Source organism: Phocoena phocoena, chromosome 1, assembly GCF_963924675.1.
Source record: "Phocoena phocoena chromosome 1, mPhoPho1.1, whole genome shotgun sequence".
NCBI lineage: Eukaryota > Metazoa > Chordata > Mammalia > Artiodactyla > Phocoenidae > Phocoena > Phocoena phocoena.
Genome location: NC_089219.1, coordinates 6,987,090 through 7,005,595, shown reverse-complemented (window position 1 = coordinate 7,005,595; position 18,506 = coordinate 6,987,090). Strand labels below are relative to the sequence as shown.

Below are 18,506 nucleotides of genomic sequence, written 5' to 3'. Positions count from 1 at the left end.
CATATCTTGGGGACATGGCTATGTGGGAAATTGAAATAAAAATTAAATGTGTCCTGAGAGGGCTTCCCTGGTGCTGCAGTGGTTAAGAATCCACCTGCCAATGCAGGGGACACGGGTTCGAGCCCTGGTCCAGGAAGATCCCACATGCCGCGGAGCAACGAAGCCCGTGTGCCACAACTACTGAGCCTGCGCTCTAGAGCCTGTGAGCCACAACTACTGAGCCCACGTGCTGCAACTACTGAGCCCACGTGCTGCAACTACTGAAGCCCGTGCGCCTAGAGCCCCTGCTCCGCAACAAGAGAAGCCAGTGCACCACAACGAAGAGTAGTCCCCATTCGCCCCAACTAGAGAAAGCCCGAGCAGCAATGAAGACCCAACGCAGCCAAAAAAAAAAAAAAAAAAAGAAGTGTCCTGAGAAGCTTGATTTTTAGAAAAGAATTTTGGAGACACCCGCCTTGGGGGTTTCAGAAAATCAGGTATTACTGACCCATGGCTTCTCAGGAGCGGACTACCCACCTGCTCTTAACGAGAAGCTTGTTGGTGTCCCCCAGATCTTCAGCAACGCGTTAGTGGTGAGGTGAGCGCTGGCAGGAGGGACCGGCAGACAGGAGGCCGATGCCGCCATGAGGTAGTATGAGAAGGGCAGGCGGCAGCCGCCCTCGGCGCTGACCATCAGTCGAGTCCCTGAGACGGACGTGGGCAGCCAGTGCTGACATGAGCTGGAGGGCCCCACCAGGGAGGCCTGGCTCAGCCTGGCCAGATCAGAGCACCTGGATGGTCGCGATCACCTGATGTCACATCTTTCCCCCCAAATGAGATGTCACCGTCAGAGAAAGATTTAACTAGATCTTCCCAGGTAAAACAAGAGGGGACACCGAGAGTGGAAACACTCACTGGGAAGTCCCCTGAGACACAAAGGACCCTCCTAAACGTGGGATCCCTGGAATGGCCTGATCATCTATCTCCAGTGTGTTTCATGCAGAGTTGGCTGGGGACAGGAACGCAAGCGTGGGGGCAGTGGTCTTCCCTGACAGAGCTGGGGAACCAGAGCCTCCTGCCATCAGAGAAATCCATCTACTGAGAAAAGGAGCTGCAAACCAGTCGCACGATTTCTGGATCCATTTTAACACCTTGTTTGTCACCGTGTTACTGTCATCATTGTCCATAAATGGGGCGTCTGAGGGACAGCAAAGAAACAGAGGGGGTGGGAAGATCTCCATGGTCGGGACTGAAAAGAAAGAGACCGGAGATGCAGAGCAGGTGGAGGTGGCCCCGGAGGAGACAGGACAGCAGGCTGAGTCAGAGGCTCAGGAGGAAGGGGATGGAGCAGAGGTGGGGGTTCCCGGCAGCCTGCTTTGTGGGGGGCACAGGGCCACTGGCGCCTGGGCTCCTGCTCTCTACCGTCCACGTCCTACTTTTCCACCAGAGCTGGTCGAAGGGTCTCGGCCCGCAGGAAACCCCCCATTAACCTCGGCCCACCACATTCCTGCTCATGCAGGGAGCTTTCAGACCGTCCTATTTTGCGCTGGTTGGTGTTCACATGTTAACTGCTGCCGGTCTTTCCTTAAGGTGGACATTTCTCTCCTGACTTGGATTTGAAGCTTCTCAAGGGCAGAGATTCCATTTCTTCCTTGTTCCGGTGTGTACCCACCACCACTAGGCAGGGACGGTCACGGGGGCTGGGGAAGGCCTTTGTCCTTCGTCTCCGGGAGCCTGACCACGAGGCATCAGATTCCAGAGAGCAGGGCGTGCGGGCTGGGGCAGGACTGAGAGGGCGGAGAGAGGGCGGGTGAAGGAAGGCGCGGGGGTGAGCGAAGGGCAGAGGCAACCGTCACCCCAGAAACGCGTCATAGTCCATGTACCACACCAGCTGCCCAGAGTCAGGCAGGACGCCCGAGATGGGCCACTTCCTGGGCTCGCGGCCCACGCGGCTCACCAGCATGGCGATCTCGCGCTTCATCCGGCCCATGACCAGGACCGCCACCTTGTGGGCGCGGTTGATGACGGGCAGGCTGAGGCTCATGCGCCGGTGCGGGCTGGAGGGGCTCGTAGTCAGCACCACCAGCTGCTTGCCGTCCAGGCCGACGGGCGACTGAGGGAAGAGGGAGGCTGTGTGCCCGTCGGTGCCCATGCCCAGCAGCACCAGGTCGAAGCTGCTGTTGGTCACCAGGGTGGAGATCTCCTCGGCATAGGCCTGGGCGCCCTGGTCCTCCTCGGCGCAGAGCCGCTGGCGCCGGTGCACGGGCATGGGGTGGACGTTGTAGTAGGGGACACGCACGTGCTGCAACAGGTGAGCCTGCAGGCCCTGGAAGTTGGACTCGGGGTCCCAGAGCGGGACGCAGCGCTCGTCCACCAGCCACAGGTGTGTGTGGGCCCAGGGGAAGCCGTAGTGCCCCGTGGCCAGCTGCTGGAACAGGGCCACGGGGCTCGAGCCGCCCGAGAGCGCCAGGTGGAACTTGCCAAAGCGCCTCACAGCCTGCACAGCTGCAGCCTCGATGTCGCCGGCCAGCCTGGCGATCAGCTCCTCCGGCCAGGCCGATATCAGCGGGCTGTCTCGGTACCTGGCCCTGAGAACCTGGAAGTCGCTGGGCATCGGAGTGGAATCCGGCCCCAGCACCAGCTGCTCCAGTGGTGGCTGGGAGAAGGACAAGTGGCTGCCACTGAACTCAAAGTCCAACAGGTGTCCATTCTCTGCTCCTCCTGGGTAGAGGCGTGGGACCTCGTGGGCCAGGCTGTCCAGCAAGGGCGTCCAGAAGACCCAGGAAGCCAGCAAGTTCTCCATGGTGATGAAGGAGTCCTTCCGGCGGTGGAAGATATGAGAGATGAGGATGGAGTAGGCGTCCTGCTCCCTCACAGGGCTGTAGGCATAGTAATCAGACAGAGGGCGGCCAAAGAGGCGAAGCCCAGGCTGGCCCTCCACTTCCTTCCAGCTGGCAGAGGGCAGTGAGGGCCTGAACAGGTTCCTGCTGACCAGCACGGCTGGGCCGCCGAGCTCACCATGGCCAATGTAGAAGATGATCTGCTGAGGAAGGCAGTGGCTCTGGGCCGGGACCCAGCGCTTCTCGCTCTGGGCACAGTACGCCTGGTCCTTGAACAAGATCCGAACGTAGCCCACTCTCTCATCCAAGGCTTTGCCGGACATCAGGATGAAAGGGACACCCTCCCAGCGAAGGTTGTCTATGTGCACGAGGACGCCTGGGGTGACAGGGGACAGTGGAGGTGATGTGTACGAGGACACCTGGGGTGACGGGGGGCAGTGGAGGTGATGCTCCAGCATAAGAACCAGGTCCTCTCGGCCCACCCGCCTTCCTCTCCTTTCCTTCCTGCCAGCAAGCCTTCCCCTCTCCGAGCCCTCCTCTGGGCACCCCTGGCCTCGCTGGCCTCACCCCCATCTTTCACCTCTTCTGTTACCATCTCTGCCCAGTCGGTGCTTGAAAAGCAGCCTCTGGGGCCACCTCGGACACCCAGCTCCCTGAGGCACCTCTCAGAGTCATCGTCCCCAAGCAAAGGGGAACTGGACTGAGAGGCTCCAACCCAGAGGCTCTGAGAAGAGTCTCAAGGAGGGTGGGCAAGGCAGCAGCGATCCTGACTGAGGGGGGTGTGGGTTCCTAGGGAAACGGACTTCCTTCCTGTTTGCAGAGCACTCAGGACGCGCTGAGGCCGTCACATACAGGGAGAAGGGGAGGGTGGACAGGGCTCTCAGCCACAGGCCAGTGGGGAACTGCCGTGCAGGTGAGGAGACCTGCAGCAGGGACCACGGCGGTAAGAGCCGGACGCCGAGTGCCCTCCAGACTCAAGTTCCCACGCACTGTCTCTGCGTGACCTTGGGCAGGTTTTGGCAACTTGACTGGGCCTCACAGTTCCTCACCTCTAGCGGGGCGTGATGATCACACCTGCCTGATGCGCCTGTACACGTGAGGGTTAAATGAGATAACGTATATAAAGTCCAGCACGTGGTCAGTGCCCGACAAGCAGCTGCTGCTCCAGCTGTGGCGGCTGTTACCCCAGAAAGCTCTGAGCCTGTGGAAGTGTCCAGAGGACGGCCCCGCCGGGCATCTGCCTGACCCGCGTGGTGCCTGCCCGCTGGGGGTGCCCCCGGCTGCAGCAGGCAGGCCTGCAGCCTCTCTGGGGGCTGATGTAAGCTCCACAAGGGCAAAGCGAGGTCTGAGCCCAGACTGGCGAGCCCTGGCAGGATCCGTGGACGTGGACTGAATGGAGACCGCCACTGAGGTGTCCTCCGCCCAGAGGGAGCCAGCAGGTGACCCGCGGCTCTGAGCTGGCGGGAGGTCAGAGAGGCAGGGGTACTTCTTACTCGCCACTGAGCACCCTTGTGAAAACCCCACTTCAAGTCCCTTCCAACCCAACCTGAAGGGCACCCGGGTTGGGAGCAGTGCTTCCGTCTGGGGGATATGGGTGGGGGCGGCCCGCAGCCCGTGCCCAGCCCCGGAGCCCACCTGCAAAGGTCGGCGTCAGGCTGTGGAAGCTGTCTGGCTTCTGCAGCTCTCTGCGCACCTGCCCGCGGTAAGCCTGGTACTGGCCCACGACAGCACTGCCCCTCTGCAGGCCCCGCAGGGCCCGGAAGGCCTGGAGCTTGTGCCCCAGCACCGCCTCCGAGCTGCTGAGGTTGAGGGGCAGCTCCATGGCCACCAGCATGAGGATCTCGGTCAGGTGGTTCTGCAAGACATCGCCGATGACGCCGTACTCCTCGTAGAAGCTGGTGCGACCTGAGTGGGAGGAGGGCGAAGGTCATAAGCAGCTCCCCGACGAGCGCCAGGAGCCCCGCCTGTGCTTCGGGTCCCCGGTGCGGAGAGTGGGCCACAGGGCAGCACAGCGGGAGGAAGGAGCGTGGGCGTCTCTGAGCCACCTCCTTTCAACGAGAACCGTTCCGCCAGGAGGTGTCAGGCCCCTTGGGCGTCTCCAGGCACCTGCCTGGGGAAGGCTCTGGTCCCCGCAGAGGCCAGACTGCATGCACGGATCCTGGGCCCTGGCCATCAGGTCTGGCCCTGCGTGTTACAGCGAGGGCCTGGGCGGCCTGCTAGCGCACGACTCTGACGAGTTACCTGACTTCTGAGTCTCTGCTCTGCATCCTGCCATCAAATGGGGCTCACTGCCACCCGCTACCAAGCGCACAAGTCGCCAGGCAACAGACAGGTCCTTGCAGGCAGCTTACAATGGGTGGGTGGGAGGGAGGGAGGGAGGAAAGATGGGAGGGAGAAAAGCCAACAAAGACATTACAGACAGAGCTCGTGACAGAGGGGAACGGGCGGGCCCCTCTGAGACCTGAAGAGGCAGCCCTGCAAGAAGCTGGGGAGAACATTCCAGATGGAGGGGAGCTTTGAGAGGAAAAGCCTTGAGGCAGGAACAAGCTCGGCCGCCAGGCGCCCAGAAGGAGGTGAGCGGGAGAGAGCAGGCAGGAGGGCAGGGCTCGGAGCACCTGGGGACGAGGCTGGACTTGTTTCTAAACTCAGGGGAAGCCACTGGAGGGTCGGAAGCAGCACACAACAAGCTCTTCCGTACATTCACGGACGCCCGCCCAGCCTGCTGCGGGGAGAATGGCTACAGAAAGAGGAGACCGAGGAGGAGCCTGTACGGTTGCCCAGCGGGAGACGGTGGGGCCTGGGCTAAAGTGGCATCGAAAGGGCAGCTGGACGGAGCGGACGATCCTTTCTGGGGTCAGAACTGACTGGGCCCGCTGACCGATGCGGGCAAGTACGAGCAAGGGAGGGACCAGAGACAACTCCTAGGACTCGGGCCTCAGCACAGACGGGCAGCGGCGGCATCTACTGAGATGAGGAGACTAGGAGAGGGATGGTCTGGTAGAGGGGAAACCAGGAGCTCGTTTTAAGCTTTAGACATACAGGTGGAGACGGCAAGTTGCCTGGTGGACAGTTACTGAGAGGCTAAAAGAGGGTGACACACAGAACACTGATCACAGAGCCCGGCAGTGACAACACTGACGCCTGCTGTGCCTGGGACAGTGCGGAGATGCTAGGCACCCGCCCCCCGGTCACACCCACGAGATCCCGCACGGCGGGTACCACGACTTTCCCCGTCACACCCACGAGATCCTGGAGGGTACCACGACTGTCCCCATCACACCCAAGAGATCCTGCACGGAGGGTACCACGACTGTCCCCGTCACACCCACGAGATCCTGCACGGAGGGTACCACGACTGTCCCCGTCACACCCAAGAGGTCCTGCACGGAGGGTACCACGACTGTCCCCGTCACACCCACGAGATCCTGCGCGGAGGTTACCATGACTGTCCTGGCTCTACGCGAGAGGAAAGAATCAGAGGCCCAGGGCTAGGACAAGCAGAGTCAGGAGCTGGTTAACCACACACGTTACTCTCCCTCCTCCAGACCTTGGCATGAACTCTGATTATCAGCGTCTCGAATACATACAACGCGGTGGTCTGAAGGCCTAGGGTCCAAACACACAGCAGCTCAGACGACATGCTCACATTCAGCTGACTTGCCAAGATTTGGGCCAATCACAGCCTTACGTACAGAGAAAGGTGCCATCACAGTAGGAAGAGCAGTCATTTACCCAACGTTCACGGGCGTCACCTGTAAGATGGGACCCGCTCTCCCACCCAGCAACTCCTACTCTCCCTTCGGGTCTCAGCTTCTAGGAGATTTTTACCGACCTCCGGGCGTCCCCTCCTGGGGGTCCTGTCTTTGGCCAGTTCACCTGACTAACTCGGTGCCTGTTTATCTGTCTTCCCTGGAACCCTTGAAGCTCCATCAGAGTAGGACTGCATCTGTCTGCTCCCTGCTGCATCCCGAGCACCAGATGCACTGCTGCAGTCACATCGCGGAACACTGTATGGCCGAGAAAGTGAACACACACACATCGTCAGGAATCCACCTCAAAGGCACAATGCTGAGAGAAAGAAACCTGATTGCTTTGCTAAAAATTAACTATGAAAATATGACATAAAATGACCAGAATAAACAGAATTTCAATCAATGGAAAATACAAGGGGAAATCAGAAATTCCATAGATGGGTTTTATGGATTAGGAACAGCTGGAAATAAAGTCAGTTATTAGAAGACAGATCTGGAGAGATTATGGTGAATGCAGGTTAAAGGGACAGAAAGACTCAACTCTCACACACACACAGTGTGACGGCTCTTCGAAATGAAACGGCACGTTGTTTAGGGAACCGGACACACATAGAAACAATAAAGAGAAGCAAGGGGAAAGTCCACCTGAAACTTGGAACGCAAAGGACAGGGACTGGGGGAGGGACACAAGGTTGGCAGGTACCCTGGCATTCGTCACACATAGTTCTGCGTATCTTCCCTAGATTGTGTAAGCATTCTCTTTTATCTGGTCAATATTTAATTCAAACAAACAAAAAGAAGTGGCTCCCGGTTCAGACCTGCCCGGCCCACCTGCCCTGACCCGGCTCGCCATCTCTCTCGAGCCAGCTGGACGGGGAGCAGGGACCACCTGCCCTGAGTTCAGCCCCACAGGCTGGGCCTGGTGGCGGTGCCAGCGCTGCGGGGCAGGAAGTGAGGCCCACAGCCGGCTTGTGGGAAGGTGCCCTCGTCCTCAGGGGTGGAGTGTGAAGCTGCAGCTCTGGCCGAGGAGGCAGAACCCCAGACGCACAGGACAACCAGCCCAGCGTGCCCGCCGCTGAGAAGCCATGGCTGAGCTCCCAGCCCCGGCGTGGTCTGGTCTCCAAAGTTCGCACACTACCACTGAGAAGACGTCAGGAAAAAGACAGTAATGATAATATTGATAATAACAGATGTATATCAGTCCATTTACCCCACACAGTAACAATAGATAAAGGGTCCCTACTGCTACCCCCATCTTAAAATGTAAGGAAACTGAGGTTCAGAGAAGTCAGGTAACTGGCCCAAGGTCACACAGCTGGTAGAAGGGGGTAAACGTGAGATTTGCACCCAGGCAGCTGGCCCCAGAGCCTGCAGTTCTTCGTGCTGTCACAGCCCCCCTGTAGCCGCCCAGCACTCCCATCTGAACAGCCTCCTGTGTGGAGCCGAGCAGCACGAGCTCCAGCGGCTTTCGGAAGTGGAGCGCGATGGTCAAAGCAGCAAGCCGAGCTGGGCCTTGGAGGGATGGGTCTAGGTAAGAGGTCAGGGACCCCAGCACCTAGCAGGCCAGGAAACATGTGAGAAGGACGAGGTAGGGCTGTGTCCCTCAGCTGCAGTCAGGCGGGGGGTACCTCACAGGTATGTGGGCCCACGGTGACCAAATCTTGCAACTTTTAGAGAACATGAAAATCTGGATCATTAAGTATAATCTCACTTGCACAAATAATTCAGATTTTTTAAGCCGCTGTGTGTCTCAAAGAAATATATGTGTGGGCTGCCTCTGCCCCTGGACCATGTCCTAGCTGGGGTGAGGAGCATGGGCCGCAGATCAGAGGCCCCGACACGCAGGTCAGACAGTGAGGGTGAGCCTGGTCTGGCAGAAGCGGCCAGGTTGTGATTCGGAATAGCAGAGACCGAGAACAGATGGAAAGGGCTTTGGAAACTAGACGGAGGGGTCTGAGGAGCTATTAAAAGTTCATGACCTCACCAGTTAAACAGAGTTACTGTATGATCCAGCAATTCCACTCCTCGGTGCATACCCAAGAGAAGTGAAAACATATGTCCACGTAAAAGCTTGTACATGAATGTTCAGAGCAGCGTTATTCACAATAGCCAAGGGCTTCCCTGGTGGCGCAGTGGTTAACAATCCGCCTGCCAATGCAGGGGACACGGGTTGGAGCCCCGGTCCGGGAAGATCCCACATGCCACAGAGCAACTAAGCCCACGCGCCACAGCTACTGAGCCTGCGCTCTAGAGCCCATGAGCCACAACTACTGAAGCCCGCATGCCTAGAGCCCGTGCTCTGCAACAAGACAAGTCACTGCAATGAGAAGCCCGCTCACCGCAACGAAAAAGTAGCCCCCGCTCGCCGCAACTAGAGAAAGCCCGCGCGCAGCAACGAAGACCCAACGCAGCCAAAAATAAATAAATAAATAAAAATAAAGTTCCCTTCACAATAGCCAAAAAGTAGAAACAACCCAAATGTCCACCAATTGATAAACGGATAAAATGTGGTACATCCATCCACACGACAATGTTATTCAGCAAGAAAAAGAAATGAAGCACTGACACAGAGAACCTTGAAAACATTACGCTTAGTGAGAGAAGCCAGACACAGAAAGTCACGTATTGTATATTCTATTTACATGAAATGTCCAGAATAGGCAAATCCATAGAGACAGAGAGTAAGTTAACAGTTGCCAGGGGCTGGGGGCAGGGGGAAATCAGAGGTACGGAGCTTCTTTTGCGGGGTGATGAAAATGTTCTAAAATTGATCGTGGTGACGGGTGCACAGCTCTGTGAATACACCGAAACCCACTGAATTGTAAACTTTAAATAAGTGAACTGTATGATATGTGGGTTGTATATCAATAAAACTTTTTTTAAAACGGTGTGAAGAGTAGGGAAGTGGACCCCTGAAGGAGGCGCTGTGGGAAGATTAAGCCATCTCTGATTGGCAAGATGAACAGAGAGGGGACTGGTGGAAACGAAATCAACGGGGCAGCTTTTGCTGCAATCAAAGGAAGTAACAGGGGCCAGAGCAAACAGTGAAACACAGAGACGTTATTCAGTGCGTGAGTGAAGACCGCACGGTCGTGGGCTGGATCCATGAAAGGCAGTGCAAGGGTTGTGATCTGGAGTCTCTGGAACCAGGCTGCTCGGGTTCAAGGACCCACTCTGCCACCTTTCAGCCCTGTGACCCCGGGCGAGTGGCTCTACGTCACATTTAAAAGAGGACTGGTCACGGTACCTGCCTTGTAGGGCTGCTGTGAGGATTAATGGGGCTTGGAACAGTGCCTGGCACACAGGGAACACTAATGAACATTGGCCAACGTTACTACTACAGGGGCTGTGAGAGAAAGGCTACCAGCTGGGCAACTCAGAGAACCGTCACCATTTGAAAATAAAGAAGTTAGAAAAAGCAGACGGTATCTCATGAGCAAAATGCAATGATGGTTTAAGTTCTAAATCTGCTGGGTCTGACGTGGTGATACACACCCAGTGAAAATATCTAAAGGGCAGCTGGAGGTATGATACTAGGGCTTGGGAAGGCAATGAATGCTGGAGATAGACTAAATCTCATCACATCAAAGATGCCAATGATGGTGAAAGCATCATTATTTTGTCACCACTAAGAAATAGGCTGCCAATTCAACGATATCACCCCATCAACAGTAAACCCAGCTTTAGAGAGGTTCAAATATGTAAAAATGTGTGTCTTAGAATCAATGAAATACAGGAGATTAAAGAGTGTAAAGAGGATAATTAAAGCTTTGAGAACAGATGAATTCTTTATGGAGAGAATACAGCAGAGTCTTAAAAAGCCCTGTTATCTGCTTACTAGTCATTAGTTCAGCAAATCCCTAAATGGCCCCCTTCCTATTTTTATCCTCTCTCACTCCTGGGGAGAACGCATTCATAGGTTTATTACCCGCTGTGTAAAAGAGAGCTCCCTTCATTCCTTAATCTCAAGCTTTGGGATGGGGTGGAGGTGCGCCTGTGTTTAGCACGGCCCATACATTTGCGGACTTTGATCCTTTCCTGCTTAGCTGTACTTCCAGTTAACGTGGAGTGATGAGGCCCAGGGCTGGCACCTCATGGCGGAGGGGACAGGCAGGGAGAGGAAAGTAGGGGCTGGTCCTCCTGACGGCACCCAACAATGTGATTTCTTCTGGTTACCACCAGTTACTGTGGACTGATTTTTCCTGAAAATGATCCACAATGACTCCTAGCATCCTTCCTAGGTTGAAAGCTGAGGGGTAAAAACCCATCAACACGTGAACAAGGACAGAATAAAGCATGACCAGGTAGGACGACAGGAACAAAGACCCCTATGAACTTGGCTCCCAAACTGTTGAAACCCAGAGCTCGTCCAAGTCACAGGATCACAAGCACAGGAGACCCGTCACTTTGCCCCTTGGTCGTGCTGCCCTCTGAAACCTCACGGGGCGGCACCCCACGTGAGGCAGAAGCAGCTGTGTCCCACACGCCTGAGAAGAGCTGCTGCAAACCTACCAAACCGGCAGGAACAGGGGAGACAGGGGCGCCCGATGCGGGCAAAGCTGTAGGAATACCACTAGTGATGGACGCTGCTGTTGAGAATTTTCTGGAAAACAGTCCGATAAGATGTAATAACCGCCATGAAGTCGTTTTCACCCTTCTGGCCTAGTCGTTCCACTTCAGAAGTATATACTTTAAGAAGAAATACTTCTTAGAACACTCATAAATGTTCTAGAATTAGATAATGGCTGCGTGACTGTGTGAATATATTAAAAACTACTGAATTGTACGCTTTAAAAAAGGGTAAATTTTACGGTGTGTCAATCGTATCTTAAATTTTTTTAAGCGTGCAAAGTACTATTTAAAATAGCAAAAAGTGGAAACTGAGATGCCTAGTAATAGAATAATTCATATTCTGTGATATAAACAGAATTGAACAGAAACACAGAGCTACTGAAAGGTATATATTGCACAAATTGTCAATACATGGAAATTTAAATACATATGTAAGTGAGAGAGAGAGATAATATTACGTGAAAAATGGACATAAGAGGGCTTCCCTGGTGGCACAGTGGTTGAGAGTCCGCCTGCCGATGTAGGGGACACGGGTTCGTGCCCCGGTCCGGGAAGATCCCACATGCCGCGGAGCGGCTGGGCCCGTGAGCCATGGCCGCTGAGCCTGCGCGTCCGGAGCCTGTGCTCCGCGACGGGAGAGGCCACAACAGTGAGAGGCCCGCGTACCGCAAAAAAAAAAAAAAAAAAAAAAAAAAAAATGGGCATAAGAGAGAATTGCAGATCCATTACGGGTCTTTATATAACCCAACACAAGTCACCTACAAGCCACGTGGAGCCCAGAGAGACGGAGAACACTGCTGCTTCCCCTCCCTGCCAACCTGGGAGGAGAAGAGCATGTCCTTTTGTAGTCTTTCCATGCACATTATCTGCTTTCATCCTTAAAGCAATCCCGAGAGAGGTAACAGGCGTTACCATCATTACGCAGAGACTGTGCTCAAGATGCAGCCTTCAGAGCTGGGACCGGAAACCCCCTCCTCGTTGCCTCCACACTGTGGGAGATCCGGATCTTCCCAGCAAAACACAAAAAAACTAAAAGCCAGCTGCCATCTCTACCAGTAGCTTCTGGGACGGCTAAAAATAAAAAGGTGGAGGGCCAAGGAGAGTGAGGGTCCACGGGCTGGAGGCCCGGCAGCTGCCCTGGGCTCACCTTGCAGACAGCCCTACAGACGGCTGGTAGGGGAGCTGAGCGACCTCTCAGCCCCTCCTCACACACCAGGCTGGGAGGCAAGACAGCTGGTGTGTACCTGGGAGGGTGCTGGCTGCCTTGGTCCCTCAGTGAGGGGTACGGAATGATCATTCCAGCCCTCAGAGGTCAACGTGCATCATGCCAATGTCAGAACAGGGACCCTCCCAAAGCAGTGACAGCTACACTGTCCTCAAGAAGTCTCCCTCCTTTCCCCTGCAAAAAAAAAAGAGCCTTCCAGCCAGAGGGGAATCTAGGGCAGCAGAGAGACAGCCCGAGCACACCCTGGCAGGAAGGCCAACTGCCGACGGCCTGGACAGAGGGGCTGCAGGCGCAGTGGTTAGGAGCTTGGGTTCTGAGGGGCCACCGACCTGGGACCACATCCCAGCACCCCCGGAAGAAAGGGCAGCCTGGCCTGCACAGCTGCACCTCAGTCCATGAGTGACCAGCCCCCCTTTCAGCAGAGCCCTTCCCAGTGGCCGCGATGAGGGCCGGCAGGGGTCACCTCCACACACAGGCTAGTGGCCCAGACAAGGTCACGCTTTGGACAGCCCGGAGTGCTGCTTCAGGAGACCCCGGCAGGTACCCAGGGTTTCTGTGGCGCTCAGGGGCTCGCTGGATGGGGACTCCCCAGAGGGGTACCCCAGATGAGGCTGAGAGCGAGCTGGGCGCTGGGGCTGCAGAAGGACCACTTCTCCCACCTCCCCTTTGCTTTCTCCCCCTCCTGCCTATGCAGCAGCCTTGACTGCAGCAAACTCCTCTGGGCCAGAGGCTACGGCCGCGGAGTGGAGGAGCCGGGGAGACATCCAAACCACCATGCAGCTCAGAAGCCCCCGTGCCAGCGCCCGCAGCCCCTCCGTTCCCAGCACTCAGGCCGCAGTCTAGGCTGCCACCAGGAGCTGGGCCATCCCGGGCCTCCCGGCACAGGAGTCAGCGAGGGGGGCGGGGCAGGGGGAGTGCCGCCACACTCTGTCCTCCTGCTTAACGGCCAGACCACGCGGCTCGGAATCCTGCCTGGACGCTTGCTGGCCATGCTCAGTCCTGCTGCGGCAGCTCGCCTGCTGAGCTCATCAAACGACATCAAGACACTGTGACCTCTGGCGGGGAGGGCAGTCTTTCCTCCTGCAGCCTCTCACCCCCAACCCCACGAGGAGGCACAGCCAAGGCCCTGATGTGCTGGGACAGGGCCTACTGGCCATGGTGGGGCGGCTGCAGGGTCCCCAGCTCCTGCAGGACCTCCCTGGGGGATGGGCTCCAAAACAGGACGCAGAGGGGAGAGCAAGGATCTGTGCTGGGGCCACAGGGCTGTACCAGGCCGCCTCCTCGGGATGCAGAGAAGCCTGTCATTCTGGGTCCCCGAGCCCCAGGGGAAAGAGAGACAGGCAGACAGAAGGTGGGGGGCAGGGAGGGAAAGAGACAGACACAGGCACAGAGGAGAAGAGACCCTCTGTTCTCACTGTTACCGAGGACCCAGGTCCACAGCCCCACCCTGCGGGGATGAGCAAGAGGCAGGAAGTCATCCCACCATACACTACCAACGCCTGTGTATCCAACCAGCAGATAAGTGGGCCAACCAGGGAGACCCAGCACCCAGGACAGCTGCAGTCCTGCTGGCCACCTCTGACAAGGACAGTGGGCTGAACTATCCCCCTCTGGCTGCAAGCCCCTCAGGGCTGGTGGGTCCCCGCCGCCTGCCCTGCTCTGTCTCTCTCTGCCTCTGGGCCAAGTGGAGCAGCACGTGCTCTGGGGTTAGCAGCCGTGAGATCCACTGTCGGAGCCCACACCCCGAAGGCAACAGGGCCTGAGCTTTGGTCACACACAGCAGCCCTGAAGGCAGAGGCGCGGCGCCACCCTCCTTCCTGGACCTCAGCTGTTACATTGCCGTTCAAACCCGAGACTCTCCCTGCCGTAGGCCTGCCCAGGCCTCTCCCTGCCTTTCTGTTTTGCCTTCTGTTTTCCTTTCTCCAACATCCAAAGGTACCTTTGCAAGGATAAGCAGGCCTGCAGTTTGCCTAGCCCCTGGCTCCACAGGGATCCTGCAAATGACCTCAGATAGCAAGAAGGATGGGGTGGCAGGGTTGGAAGAAACAAGAGGCAACAACGCCAACTGGTAACTCCAGACATCACGGCTCTTCCCCAACCCAGGGTGGGCCCGGGAAGGAGTTGCCAGAAATGGGCTAGGAGAGAAGACCCCGTGTCAAGCCCAGGCAGAGAGGTGCTGGCCCCTGCCCCTGGCCCACAGCTGGGGTGACAGAGGCCTCCTCCCATCCCGCCCTACACTCTCAGGGCCGGATCTATAGCTCATCTCTCTGCAGATGAAGCCAGGGCACAGCCCAGCCCTCAGCCCTGCCACGACACCCAACACACACAGGCACAAGGAGGAAACCCACGGCTTGAGCCCTTGCTGAGGACAGGAGGGGAAACGTGGGAGGCTTGGGAAGGATCCCCGAGACCCACGAAGGCTCACTGCAGTGGGGAGAGCACCTCTTTTCTCATATGGGTTCCAGATGGAGAAACGCAGCTCCCCTAAAGGACAGCAAAGCCCTTCGAGGGCTGCCTCCTGCCTGACACCCTAGCCCACCGCCCCGGCCCCAAAGCACCATGTGCATCGTTCACTGTGGAGCCTGTCCTGATGTGTCACCTCCCCCAGTGAACCCCCGAGGTATCAGGGGACTGCGGCTGGGTTTCACGCCTCCCTATCACTGCAGCCCCCGGAGAGCTTCTATAGCACTAAACACACGTTCAAAGACAAAGGGGAGAAAGCTGAAGAGAGTCACCGAGGGAAAGAGAAAGAGACAGACCTCCTGGTCCCCCATCCAGGCCCGAGGGGCCCTCTCCTCCGCCCAGGCACACACTGTGGGGTGGGGACGGTGGCCTCCGGCACTGCCGCCCAGTCTGCGGAACACAGTGGTGGGGACGAGCTGACTGCAGTGGTGCAGAGCCTGGTGCCGGGGCCAGACTGCCTGGACCAGGACCCGGCTCCACCACTTCCGGCCGTGACCTTGGGCTCGTCACCAAACCTCGTCTGTAGGTGGAAGGTAATAACAATGCCCATCTCATACGGCTACTGGGGGCATCAGCACACAGTAAGAATTAGCTTTAATGATTTGGGGTTAGAACCGATGCTCTGAACACACACAGTCAATGCTCACAAGACGTGACGGAATCACGGAACGCTGGAGCTCAAAGGGGCCTCAGCTGCTGTTGTTGACACAACCTGCTGGCCTCACAGATGAGGGACAGGAATGGGCGTGCTGAGGTCACTCGGATGCAGACACAGGCCTGACACTCAGGTGTCCCTACTCCCAGGTCAACACCGCTCATTCCTGTGGTGTTTGGTCAGCACTTCCCAGGTGTGTGCCAGGTGCCAGCGAGGCGCTGGGAAAGACAGATGGGGCGGGGATGAGACGAGGCCAAGAGCACAGAGGGGCAGGGAAGGGAGGCACGTGCGCTGAGCGTGCGGCAGAAGCGGACCTTGTCGGGACGGTCAGCAGAGGGCGCCCCAACCGAGTGACCAGTGAGCTGACAGCGAATGCACAGGAGGGACAGGAGGCGAGCAGGGGGAGGAGAAGGCAGAGGGCCGCTGGTACGAGCACTGCATACGAGCCCGGGAGCCCTCGTGCGAGCTGCCGGTCTCCACCGCACTCACAGGGAAGCCAGCTTACCTCCCAGGGTTCACTGCCGGCCAGTGTTTCAGCACCTGGGCCAAGGCTGCTTAACGGGACTGCACGCTCCCTAAGGGCAGCGACGACCTCGTGGGCTTTGCCTGCAGGCACCCCGGGGTATAGCATGACCCAGAGCTGGGCACACGGCAGGCCCTGGAGGGAGACCACACACCGGCAAAAGCTCCCCTCTGAGCACTGGCCAAGGTGCGGGGGCCTGGCAGACCCTCCAGTCCCGCGGGCCGACGCCTCACAGCAGACGCGGGGCGGCGACCACTCACGCACCTGCTGCGTCCACGGTCTCCTTCATGATGATCTCCACCCGCTCCACGTGGTGCCGGTTCCAGAGGCCGTCCAGGGCCTTGCGGTTCTGGTCTCGGAAAGGCAGGATCTGGGCCACCACCTGCCAGGGAAGGAGACTGTGGTGCTGTGGCTCCTCTCAGAACGAAGAGGGAACCCTGACCCAAGGAAGGGCCCCCAGCCTCTCTGCCCCCTGCTCAGAAGAGACGCTCTCAGGAGCAGCGGTCCCTGGACGCCAGGGCTTCACAGCCCAGTAGGGACTCCAGAAGCCTCTCCGTCACCTATACAGGGTTACCAGCTTTTTAGTTTGCAAAGAAAGAAAATATTTAAGGATTCTCTATCTTCTGTTATCATCAATTTTTAATAAAAGAGATATTTTAACACTAAAAATGGAGCAAGAAAAGCTTCAGATTGAATACCATCCAGTTTTGGGTTTTGTTTTTCTAATTTTTCCCATAAACAAGTGAAAAAACATAGCAGGATGGGCAAGTGGCCTGAGGACCTGTCTTTGGAATACTGCAACTCCAAATAGGGCTGGACGGAAGGCGATGCCTCTGCCCCAGATGACTACATGGTGCGCCGCCCCCCCCGCCCCCGTGGCCCTGGGCCCACGTCCTGGTCGGCACCAGAGAACACAGGTGCTCGTGTATTCTCTGCTGTGGTTTCCGGGAAGAGGCGTCCCGAAGGGGCCCTGAAGGTATGTTCAGAGAGAACTGGCCAGCTGACTAGCATCGCCCAGGAGGCCAGCCCCTCGCTCCACCACAGGGCCTGGATGAGAAGCATGGACTTAGGGTCCCTATTACATTTTAAGATCTCGTTACCAGCCTTCTGGTTCAAAACAGAACTCAGGAAGAAAAAGATACTGAGAAAGAGCCGATGGGTGCGGAGTAAGGTGGTTACATCTAATTCCCGCAGCACGCCCAGCTGGAAGCCAGGTCCACACCCCAGAGTCTCAGGGCCCCCTCTGCAGAGAATGCAGGGCAACGTGGAGACATCAGGGCCCGAACCCTGGCTGGGAAACAAAGAGGACAGGATACACTAAAGAACAGGTGGCTGGACACGTGGACATGGGCCAAGCAGTCCTGCCCTTGCCACTCACCGCCTTTCCTCCGGCCTCTTACCTCCTGCCCACAGTCAAGATGACCGTGGGAGCCCCGATTTCACGACGCCTTCAGGACCAATTCCGCCATCAGTGTGGCCCTGTGGGCGGGGTCTACCTGCACCAGCTCCCTCCACCCCAGCAGGCTCCTAGCTGCAGGCTCACCTGCTTGCCCAGGTAATGGTCCACCCGGTACATCTCCTCCTCTTGGAAAAAGCTCCCAAGTTCTGTGGCCAGCTGCTGGGCTGAGCGGTGGTCACGGCCAAAGGGCTTCTCGAGGACAACGCGCAGCCAGGCACCCGGGCCTGGACGGCAGCTGCTGTTGATGCTGCGGGCAATCTCTGCATAGGCGAAGGGTGGCACCGAGAAGTAGAAAATCCTGCCGGCCTCCCGGAGGCCTTCGTGCTGGACCCGGGCCTCAATGTCCTTGCTCAGGGCCAGATAGTCCTCAGGAGTCTTCAGGCGGCGGTACTCGCTCAGCTGCCGGAACTGAGCCCTGAGTTCAGCACAGCGACCGGGAGCTGTGTCCCTGGGGCAGGAGAGGGACTCCAGGACCTTGGCTATGACCTCCTGGCCCTGCTCGGTGCTCGTCAGAGCAGTCCCGTGGAAGCGAAAACTGTGGCCCTTCCCCGCCTCCTCCAGGTACAGCTGGAACAGCCCCTGCCATAGGTATTTTCTGGCCAGGTCCCCGGTGGCTCCCAGCAGGATTACGGAGACGTGTCCCTGGGGCTCCCGGGCCTGCAGGCAGCCCAGCAGGGCCATGCACACGGCTGCCGTGAGCATATTCCAAGCGCCTGCGTGCCTGGGGCACATGGGGGAGACAGACAAGGAACAAGGAAGGATCAGACACGGCTCAGGCGGCTGCGATGCAGGAGGGAAGCACACTTCTAGGTTATCAAACGCTTCCTGCCCGGCAAGAAGCAGACACCTTGTTCTCAGGAAGGTGTTACAGTCCCGTAGCTTCCCTCTCCCTCCTCAGCAGCTTGGCTTCTCTGCCTCGGCGGGTCAGGAGCCTGCCCCGTACGCAAGGACGACGCCACTTGCTAGAGGTGGGCCATTCTGCTGCAGGAGCAGGGCAAGGTGGCACCAGCCCCCAGGGAGGTCCCAGTGCAGCCGTGC

The 18,506-nt window shown here is 57.6% G+C and overlaps 1 protein-coding gene across 1 annotated transcript; it reads right to left on the bottom strand.

The window, feature by feature from the left end:
* Positions 1-1,831: 1,831 nt before the first annotated feature.
* Positions 1,832-18,170, bottom strand: H6PD (hexose-6-phosphate dehydrogenase/glucose 1-dehydrogenase). Its single transcript, XM_065894281.1, has 4 exons — positions 17,553-18,170; positions 16,274-16,391; positions 4,455-4,724; positions 1,832-3,195 (listed from the first exon to the last, which is right to left on the bottom strand). The coding sequence occupies exons 1-4, from the start codon at positions 18,168-18,170 to the stop codon at positions 1,832-1,834; spliced, it is 2,370 nt and encodes a 789-aa protein (XP_065750353.1).
* Between the last annotated feature and the right edge of the window lie 336 nt (positions 18,171-18,506).